General features: G+C 34.8%; 1 protein-coding gene and 2 long non-coding RNA genes across 4 annotated transcripts; all 3 read right to left on the bottom strand.

The window, feature by feature from the left end:
• Positions 1 to 2,271: 2,271 nt before the first annotated feature.
• On the bottom strand, positions 2,272 to 5,278 carry LOC114543264. Its single transcript, XM_028562325.1, has 5 exons — positions 4,773 to 5,278; positions 4,570 to 4,620; positions 3,869 to 3,943; positions 3,399 to 3,464; positions 2,272 to 2,330 (listed from the first exon to the last, which is right to left on the bottom strand). Exons 1-5 carry the CDS (start codon positions 5,236 to 5,238, stop codon positions 2,272 to 2,274), a joined length of 717 nt encoding a protein of 238 aa, XP_028418126.1. The 5' UTR covers positions 5,239 to 5,278.
• Positions 5,279 to 5,288: 10 nt separating this feature from the next.
• Positions 5,289 to 7,642, bottom strand: LOC114543262. Its single transcript, XR_003689949.1, has 3 exons — positions 7,556 to 7,642; positions 6,316 to 6,777; positions 5,289 to 5,514 (listed from the first exon to the last, which is right to left on the bottom strand). It is a non-coding gene; the product is annotated as an uncharacterized LOC114543262 (long non-coding RNA).
• A 275-nt stretch (positions 7,643 to 7,917) lies between these two features.
• LOC114543263 lies at positions 7,918 to 9,253 on the bottom strand. Of its 2 annotated transcripts, XR_003689951.1 has the most exons (4): positions 9,165 to 9,253; positions 8,917 to 8,988; positions 8,023 to 8,085; positions 7,918 to 7,939 (listed from the first exon to the last, which is right to left on the bottom strand). It is a non-coding gene; the product is annotated as an uncharacterized LOC114543263 (long non-coding RNA). The 2 variants fall into 2 exon arrangements; XR_003689950.1 differs by having other exon boundaries at positions 8,917 to 9,192.
• Positions 9,254 to 10,741: the final 1,488 nt, after the last annotated feature.

Here is a 10,741-nt window from a genome sequence, read left to right as displayed (position 1 = left end):
TCGATACAATCCAATGGAGGATAATATGTGTTCGCATTCATGAACTCAAAAATTATGAGATAATATATAAAAAGCTTGTCGCAAAATCTCCATTCCCGTTGGAAAACTAAAGAAGGGATTGTCCTGGACGAATTTAGCGGCTAATCATCTAAGAAATGAAGATTTTTATTCCCACAAGGTACATGTTGAAAGATAATTTTGAATTTTATTGTCAGAGGGTAAATTATAAGTGTGCATAATTTGTGCAATCGGGTATCTGAAGTCTGAACAAAAATTTATCGTCCCTATTGCCAGGTGCATATCACCTACGTTAAAATTACAGCGGAGGGCGGTTGCCTTTCAGCGATCTTTTCCTTTTTTCCGAGCTTGTTGTTGATGTACGTTCCTGACTGTTTGGTCTCGTGGGCAAACAAAATGGTTGCAGTGCCAGCTTTACCAGTATCTATTTTGATAGGCTATATACTATATAGTATAAGCCTCGTTTTACGCTACACTTATGGGCACGGCTAAAATGGGTACTCATGCTCATTTCACAGGTCTGTCTTTGTATAGGTAGCCTGAACTCTAGTAAAAATATAAAATTGGGTACGAGTACCCATTTTGTTGTGCTGTGCCAGTAAATTAAATGTAGTATAAACAGGGGATAAATACCAATGTCATTCATCAGCCCATTTTGGTATTATTTGGAAAGTGAATTGTGTAAGAAAATAAAATAATTGTGCTACTACCAGTACTCTGTTAATTCAAAACCCTGTTTGATATCACAAATGTAATATTTGATCATTAATCTATTAATTGTATATTACTACTGCCTGCATTGCTGTCTTATTTTTTAAATCCAGTCAGTTTATTCACCCAAAATTCATCTCAAGCAGGCAGAATTGTATGGGTTTAGTCATTCGTCTTAAAGTATTTGTGCCAAAACAGAAATAGAGTGACGTATATTATTATGAAAAAGCACAAAACCTATATGCCATTAATACATAATTCCTAAAAATATACCAATCTATAATTGTTTTCCATGAAAATCAAACTTAAATTTATTGAAATGTAAACTGGGCCTATATAACATCTATTACATAAATCAACTTATGACATTTTTAAAATTATACAATACATTATACAAAATTACATAAACAAAATATTTGTATTGAATCATGCTTTATGGTGTGAAAACCTTAGATTATATTATATATACATGTGAAAAGTTTGTTTACAGCTTGCACTAAATGCACATTGCATGTTATAACAAACAATCTGAAACAAACTGTGCAAAAATATCTGAACACAACTCAATGTCATAGTTTTCCCTTCTTAGCTTTCATAATAGCACAAGTGAATCAGAAGTATTAATTAATTAATACAGTTACCCAAAAGTTTTATTGCGACTCTTGCACAAACAATTTTTGCTGTCAGGTATGGTGCAGTTGTTTGTGTTATTTTTGTACATCATTAAATCATTGTTTGTCCGATGCTTAGAGCAGTCATGTTATATGTAGACAAACATATAACTATCCGACTTGCTGTCTTCATTTAGAACGTGGCTAATGAATTGTTTAGAATCACAACAGAAGAAAATTGCAGCGAACATTTTAGTGAAAATTGTTTGTGCAACAAAATGGCTTTAAACTTAAATGTCTGTTTACAAATTAAGGTCTTACTGTACACTTTCACTAAATATGTCATCAGTTTCAAAGTCACTATATGTTGCAATAGTCCTTCTAAGGTCGTCGCTCCATAATTGTCATTGGAATCACTTTCAAAGTAATCTGAAGAAAAGAGATCCGTTTAATATAAGACATTCTTGTTATGTTGAGGTTATAATTGAAAACATAAAATAATAGAATTGGTTTGACGTCTGCAGATTTACGACTGATTCACACGATGACGTCATTCAGTTTTATCGCTGGCCATTTGTTTCCAGCAAAGACAATGTTTCTTAGTTTTTTAACATTCACGTAGCAACTTCACTTCTATAATTCACGATCAGAATCAGAGCGGCATTAACGAGAATGCTGGTGAAGAATTTGAAATTGCATTCTGGCTAAAATATCATATATAAAGAGGCAAGTTCAACAAGCCGCGTTCTGCTCTGAATAAAATATAAAAGGATTCGAACTTGTTTACTTCTTTTCACGGTGTAGTTTCTCACATAATCCTTCACGTTTGTCCATGTTCTGTTTTGTACTATCCCGTGATTCTCCTCCAAAAACTTAACACACTCGTTTTTTTTGGGTAGCACTCCATTTTGAATGTGTTTTTGGAATGTTTTCAACGCTTTCTTTCTGGCGTTGTCCACGTTTTCTTCGCCACCATCTTTCGTTGCTGACCTATATAATTATAGTAAATTCATTACAGACTGTATGTAATACAAGTTAACATAGTTAGCTATTGACCTGGGTAAGTTAAATTGTTAATACATGATTATGGAACGGCTGACGGTCTTTCGTCTAGTTACGACTTATGAGTGACAAAATTGATTGTTCGTTACATATATATCAGCTTACCCGGTTGATAATTCAAATGTAAAGTCCATAAAAGTATTATGCCACTAATTTTTGCTGATAAGTTATTTTCATTTATTCTCTTTGTAGATCTTGTAATGAATGATCTTTTCCGAGATTTGTGGAAAAAATATTTGTATTGTGTTCAGCATGTTCCGATTTTGTATAAAGACAAAATATATCCGAGACAGGCGCGGAGAGTAAGTACAAATACTGCTCACTATTTCCAAAAGGTTATTCAATTTTTGTACAGTGCCTTAAGTAACATAATGTGGCAATAATAGCCTCAATTAACTAGGTTTGCCCTTTGCAGAATATAATCTGCCTGATTATGCATGATTTACCCTTCATGGGTATGGACTGTTAGTATATCGTTTTTAATTTGAAACCTCTGAGCATATGACTCTTGACCACGCATTATGATATGTTAATATCCACATTTTTCGGACAAATAAAAAAACTTTAATTCGTGCATGTGTTAACGAGTAAATATATGTGATTTACCATATATGTGATTTACCAGATTGGAGGTCCGCATAGGGAAATATTTCCCAAGGTCTCAAAAATAGCTACTATACATATATATGATAAGCATTCATGGACTGCATGCATTCTATGTTTAATATTGTGAGAGTTACGAACTTTTCTGTCGCGAATCGGCTGCATGGTTTTGCTTTGTGCGTTAGATAGCATGTTATTCGAAGACGATAAAGAATTGATAACGATGCAATAGCAGAGGTGAAATTTAATGAGAGCAAATTTACTTAGGCCTGAGTAAGTGTCTGCTTCGTTCCTCAAGTGTTTGTCAATATGTTACAGTCAGTGTGGTTAACCGTTATACAAATTCATGCGTCACTGATGATGCAGAAATTAAAATTTTTGCAACAATCTTACCTGCCTCGAGGGTTCCCCTTTTCTTGTTACAATGTTTTTTAGACTTTTCAGTGGACTTGTTCGTTCCTAGGGTTAAAAAGTTTAAAACTGTCTAGCATTGAAAATTTAAGCCATTGAAAATCCCATACATGGAGATCTTATATGTAATATATATTGATTTTCTGTTTTAGAAAATATTGAACATTGCTTGGCTGAAAACAACCTGGTAAGTCAACTGATGATTTTTTTGCCAATTTACGTGCGCATCATATTGGCTTCAGGCCCTTATATTTTTTCGGATTGGATTTCGGACTTCTTTGTATGTGGGGATAAAGATTGACTGAAATTAATTGCAATTATGCAATGTTTATTTCGCTCATAAAATGGTATTTATAGTAGTTATATTATAAGACAATTGTACCACTTGCTCGCAAAGCGATTTATTGTTTGAGAGCAATTAATGTTAGTAAAAGCCACATATGTAGCCTTACCCTTTTTGGTCGTTGTCCTTTTGCCAGCAGAAGTTAGCGATGGCGATGTTATGTTGCTCTGGGGGAATCGGTTTTCTACAATATATATATATTGAGATATTTAGTAACATAGAAAGTGCAATTTAGCAATTTTCGGACTTCAGATTAAAGATTTTGGCCTGAAGAATTTCAGGATTACGTATAAAATATATGCAGTATAACACACGGTTGTTGAAGGCTTTGTTGGGTATATAATATGCTGTTTGAATTAAGCAACTTTACCTGTCGCAATGAACCGAAGGTTGATAAACTTTACTAACGGAGACCCAGAGACAGAGAGAAACGTGCCTTACTAGCGTTCGTATCAACGCGCAAATTCAGTTAAGAAAGTTACGAAGTTTATTTAGATCCGGATGCCGGCTGAAGCTATAACCACTAAGGGTACATGTAGTTGCCTATAGGATTTGCATATAACCTGCCTATATATAGGTTTTGTGTGATGTATTAATGTTCATAAATTGTGTCTCCAAGAGCCTGTTAACTGAAATTGAACAGTTTTATGTCACATACACAATATATATATATATATAATATATATATATATATATTTATATATATATATATATATATATATATACTGTGTATCACTAACCGCAATATTACAGCACCTGGATCACACCACCACTGGAATTGGTATAACAGTGTTACTTAGAAATATTTACCTTTATCTAACTCAGACTCGGCATCCTCTTCACTCTGAGTATTGTGAAAGTCTGGAATAAGATAAGAAATTTTAATTCTTCTTCTTCACCTATTCTTATCATTACCTATACTAATCAGTTAATGTAAATAATTGTAAGTTATCTGCCGTATGGCGGCGCTTATTTTGGTGTTTGATGTAATAATTTTATCATTCTGACAATACCTTGAAGTGTAATGTCCCGCAGGTTTTTCCCTTTAAATTCGTGTGCCCTCCCTTCATCGATGGCCATTAAGAGGTTACCAACTACTGCCATCTCAAGTGTGCTTTCTTGCATCCTGTAGAACTCTTTATGGATGTGCACGTCGTGACCAAGATGAGTTGCCAGCCATCCCAATTCATTTTGATCCATGTCAACGAGCTGCGACACAGTTGCCACATACTTTCGGAGGTTGGTTGAAGTAATCACGTCGGGATTTTTAAGATCAACCATTTTACATGCCTGACGTATAACATCGTTCCCTCGTAAAAACTGTTTTGAACTTCCGTCATTCACTGCGAAAACATAGGGATTTTCTTCGTTCACATTCCCATCTTCCCTTGTCCTGTTCAAGACAAGTATGGCAGCTTTTACATCAGGTGTCAGCAACACGGGAACTTTTCTGTTTCGTTTTCCAAGAATTTCCACCATGTCAAACCTAGAGTTTAATTTATTTTAGGATAATACGTCAGGTTATTTAATGCATTCTATAAACATTTGTTTTTAAGGGGAATTTGTAGCCACCTTAGCTGAAGCCAGAAATGAGTGGCAGTCATGCATAGCTAAATAGCTATATTCACAGGAAAACGCGAAAAAATAAACGCAGCCATATTTGTGTCTTGTGCACAATATCATTGTTCACGAATCCGCAAAAAGTAGCCACCCTATTTTCCCTTGATATTTGTCTCGTATACCATCTATATAAATCTATATAAGTAAAAAATAAACTTATAATGACACTGTCATTACTTTTTTGCACAATTATAAAGCACTGTCAGTGATTGATAAACAAGAGAAATTAAAGGAAAGTGTCATTGGTAGGTCTCAACAAGTTTTAAACCAGTCAAGATATATATATATATACACCCGTTTGCAAAAACGTTGGCCGCAGATAGATATATAGATAGATACTCGAAATCTAATTAGAATTGCATATGTTGTGTAATCTGATTGAAATCCCATGCAAATGTGATTATATGCATTTCTATACAAGATACATATGAAATATAACGGCACATCAACTATAACTTATATATCTGCATGCTGCCAATTCACAATATGGCATTAAAAAATTACGTTACACGTATTGTTTGATCGAAAGCTTATGGTAACGGTTTAATTCCTAAGATATACGTTATATTGTTATTTATAAAATGTTTTCCTTTAGGAATATGTATCATACATTAAAAAGTTTATGCTTATATAATATAATATAGAACAAGAAAAAGACAACTCTGCTACCGGTGCAGAATTTTCCATGGAAATTGATGGACAAATCCAGCAGAGTAAGTTATATACAAGAATATAAATTATAGTTATATATTCCTCTTTAGCAAAGATTATTGCATCAACGTTACACCACGGGAATTGAATATATTCGGAGTATATACATTCAATAGTAAGCAATTATTCTTACGCGGTACATCAGTGCATGTGATTATCTGGTACAAGGTAATGTACATAATTCATATAATTCAATATAAATATATAATATAAATGTTTACATACATGTAGAACACCATAATGAATCTACTATAGTTTCCATGGAGATCGATGATCATTCCATGCAGATTACCAGTAAGTAAACGTTGTAACTTGACTAAAAAAGATAAACAATCTGACATTTTCTGCACTTCGTAGTATACATGTAATTTCAAACTTTAGATATAACAGATGATCAGTGCCATGTTTGCTTTGGGGAGGTATCGGGGGCACATATGTGCGCATCATGTCATCGTGCTGTCCATATATTTTGCGGTGTTGGAATAGGGCCAGAAGGCTATGGGCAAGAAGTAAGGTGTTTCAAATGCCAGAATACGGGTGAGTGAACGTCAGTTAATTGAAAAAATTCCATTCGGTAAAATTCCTTTAGGTTTATCCAATTTATATTCGCTCTAGCTTTTTACTTACATGTAATCTGAGCGTAGTCATCTATTTCGTTGGAAACTGTCGCATCGTCATTTTCTTGTTCTACATATATGAAGGTAAACTTCAATGAAAATACACAACTACTAAGGCTAACCAGAGGTCACACTATACAGACGGGAGTTATAATCAAAAGGTATAACGGGTGCTATAATTTACGTTAATTTTTGTGGACATACATGATGGACCTTTCATAATTAAAATCGGTTTGTTTTGTTAAAAACTTTAAGCCTCTTCAAGTTGGTCATTCGAGGTAAAGCAGACATACTAATGTGAATGCACGAATATTTGGATCATTTTCTCGTTAAGCTGTGCATGCAGTATACATGCAGCTATACTTTGTTTTTAAATATTAAACTGATTTCTTTTTTTTCATTAGTTTATTTTGCCTCGTCAATTAAGTAGCCGTAGCTGTTCAGAGTTAAGAGAACGTTACATTTATATCATTTTTCTGGAAGAAATATTTTCACATCCAGTTTATATTCAGGGCATGGCCGACGGATTTCTTTTGTAAGTGTTACAAAAGAAATCCATCGGACAGAAATAGATATCTGAATAAACAGCCTCGCCCTCCGATTCTCGTTCTAGCTACGCCCCTCTTCACATCTATATACAGTGGCGTAGCCAGCCTGACGATTTAGTCATGCTACGCAAATTTTATATTATTATCATTATTCATTTCCTTAGAAATTCATTGTTTTCACAGTCAATGAACACCAAAATATTAGCATAGCATGACTAAATTGTCGGGCTCGCTACGCCACGGCATATATACCTGTCCGAGAATGTATATTATAACGTACACTAAATTTACAACACTTACTGGCAACCAGGACATGATTGTCTGTTTCCAAGGCGACAGACTCGTCATGGGTGTAGGCTTCGTTACATAGTTATAAAAATATTTCAAATGAGCACCCAACAATTAACAACAACTAAATGTCACCTCTGCATGAAATCTCTATGGCTAACAGCAATGGCTTGCTTTTTTATCAACTTATCTGATATTGCTTAGTTTTACTGCATGCATGAAAGTAGCTGCTGCCCTTGTTTTATTTTTTTATATATTCCTCAGATACAGGTTAAGAAAAGTTTCAATTGTGAAATTACATGAGCAATCACATACGTGTAATGACATAATCCTCCAAATGCCTTTGTGGAAACACAGGCGTGACACACGAAATGTTACTCTGGTTGTTCGCTTGGCCTGCAGACGTAGAAAAAATTTATTAATGCTACTTTAACTGCATCTAGGCGTAAATGTCGTGCATTAAACTAACAACTACTTACTAGTAACTTGAGCATGATCATCAATAACCATGGATCCGAGGGGAGTGTCCTCATTTTGTTGGTCTACAAATCAGCGTATTTTCAATAAGCTTTTACAGAAACTAAAAGTCTTGTACCAGGCAATGTTCGTTATAGCAGGCACGCCGAAACATCGATAATTGGGGAGGCATATATTCATATATATTCGAGTTCTGCATTATTGCTTTCTTTTGAAATTGATTGTTTTTACGGTCTGTGAACTTGAATATATGAATATATATGCCCCCCCCCAATTATCGTCTTTTATCGATCTTCCGGCGTCCTCTGCGTTATAGTTTATACTCACTGAATGCTACTTAAAAACAGTTCATTGCATTGTTTTATTATCGAAATATGAATATTATAATAATGATATTTTGCAATATTGAGTTTGACTATAATCTTCTATTAGATAACGTTACTACAAGATTTTACAGTACCCCGATATGAAAATAACGCCCTAAGGCACAAGGACAAACCATGGGTGCTCTATGTGAACTGGGACTATAACTTGGTGGTCACCTTTGAAGCCAATTAGGAACCATGGTGCCATGAAGTCTATTTTCATTTTTTGCCTTCACGGCTGGCGATCGGTGCATGACGTAGCCAGAACATTAGTTGGGGGGGGGCATATTCATATATTCACGATACGCGCAGGATTAATTTCTTTTCAAATCAATCGTCTTTACAGTCTTCTAACATGAATATATATGAATATATGCCCCCAATTAATGATGCTGGCTACGCCACTGCTGGCAATCGCACCGAAAAAGAATAGAAAGGGACTCTGGTGCTCAATTCGGCTTCAAATTGGCTTCAAAGATGCATGTTTGCTAAGTAAATATAAACTCTATCTTTTCAGTTATTCTAACCAACCTTTGGCACTTTCATTTGCCTTCTCTGCGATCGTTAGCCCTGTGAATTTTTCTCGTTTGTGTTTTAATCGGTCTGTAGGGTATAATGGTTAATTAGAATTATAATAATTTGAATCCAGTGGTCAATTTTTAAAAAAGTATAAGTTTTCTTCAGACCGTATAAAATGGTTTGTCAAGTTTGCTAAGTTTGTCATTCATTTCGGTTGAGCTATAAAAGACATGCAAGTTTAATTTATGTCATTTATATACCCTTTTGAATTCGCCATGGAAGGTCCTTCACACCGTAATCGTAGCGTAACTCTTCGTTTTTACATAGATCCCTCTTAGCATAAATTGCCAAGTGAGGTTGACTATTAATGATGAGTCTTTTCATCAGACAATTCGCCACTCTTGCCTCGGCATCATTAACCAGTCTTCCAAGTCCGTCTGAATAAGTTGCATCGACACTGTAATATAATTTTAGTTAATATACATAAGAGTCCATAGTTGGAATTTTGTGTGTATATAAAACTCGTTTATAGTAACACGCATTTCAACCCGCAATTGTACCAACTGCTGCTAAGGCGTATCAATGCATCAGAATTCATAAAGATATCATGCAGTGAAACAAAAACTGAACAATTGTATAAGTTCATTGAAGATTGATTAATTTTCAACTTGGACATCTATAGTTCAAAGTACAATAATTGTGCTTGTGCATCTGAGGCATTTACCGTGCATAACAACAATGGAAGTTTTTTGGAAGAAAATATTATTATCCTGCCGAAATGATTGCACTTGTTGAAAGACTGAATTTTCAAATAAAATGACCTTATTTCGACCTTTCAGGAGAATTTGTTTATAGAAGCGACATTCTTCGGCTCCAGGCCGCGTAGGTGTAGCACTTTCAAAAAGAAACACCTAAGCCTGAATTTAAAACAGTCACAGCAAACATGACGATCGAGCCAATGTAGTAATTTAGGTTCAACGAAAGAGCACGTACAATACTCATTGTTTAAAAATATATTTCAAGCAAATTATTCAAACACTTAGTAAGGGCTGCCTTCCACTGTCTCGTTTTTTTACGCGCAGAAAAATTTAAATGCTTCCAAATTTTGATTATATTTAACACATGGATCAACAATTGCATACTAAAATATACGGAAAACTAGGTTCTTTCGATATATTCATCTGGCTTTATGACATATATAAGGATTTAGACTTTTACGTGCGTGTACGTGCGTATGAAAATCGCGTAAGTGAAAAGCAGTCCTAAATGTTGAAGCAGTGCTTGGATGGACGTTATTAGCCTGAACATACCACAATGAGGCATTTCCTTGTTGGAAAAAGAAAAGAAAGCTTCCAAGGTCGTCAGGGTAATTCTTCTCTCTAATGTAACCTTCCTCTTGAGAAATTAATTCCCCTTTGTATTCTAGAAGGAAATCCCCTTTGGAGAATGTTTTTGTGGTAAAAACTCCTCGACCTGAAAAATGGAATAATAAAATGGAAAAATAGAATGACTTGATAATTATATGTATAAAGTTTATGATATAAGCGTAGCTGGCAATTGCTATATGGGCCGGTCTGCCGGTCAAGAAAATTAAATTATACTGATTTAGTACCGATATCATCGATGTATCTTTCCTCGAGGTGTTCTTCGTCTTTAGGTAGGGAGAATTGTCCTTTTCTCTATAAGATATAAAATGCCCTCTTAATATTAGGCTGCAGTAATCGCAAATGCGGCGCGCTCATTTTGGGGTGGTGCTCAATCTGGGGCGGTATAGGATATTAAACGGTTGCAAGAAAATATGGGTTGTGTGTTCGAGTAGTAAAAACGAGTGAGCGCA

Source organism: Dendronephthya gigantea, unplaced genomic scaffold (assembly GCF_004324835.1).
Source record: "Dendronephthya gigantea isolate DGI-Jeju-01 unplaced genomic scaffold, DenGig_1.0 000429F, whole genome shotgun sequence".
NCBI classification, from domain to species: Eukaryota; Metazoa; Cnidaria; class Anthozoa; order Malacalcyonacea; family Nephtheidae; genus Dendronephthya; species Dendronephthya gigantea.
This window is presented reverse-complemented; position numbering and strand designations above follow the sequence as displayed.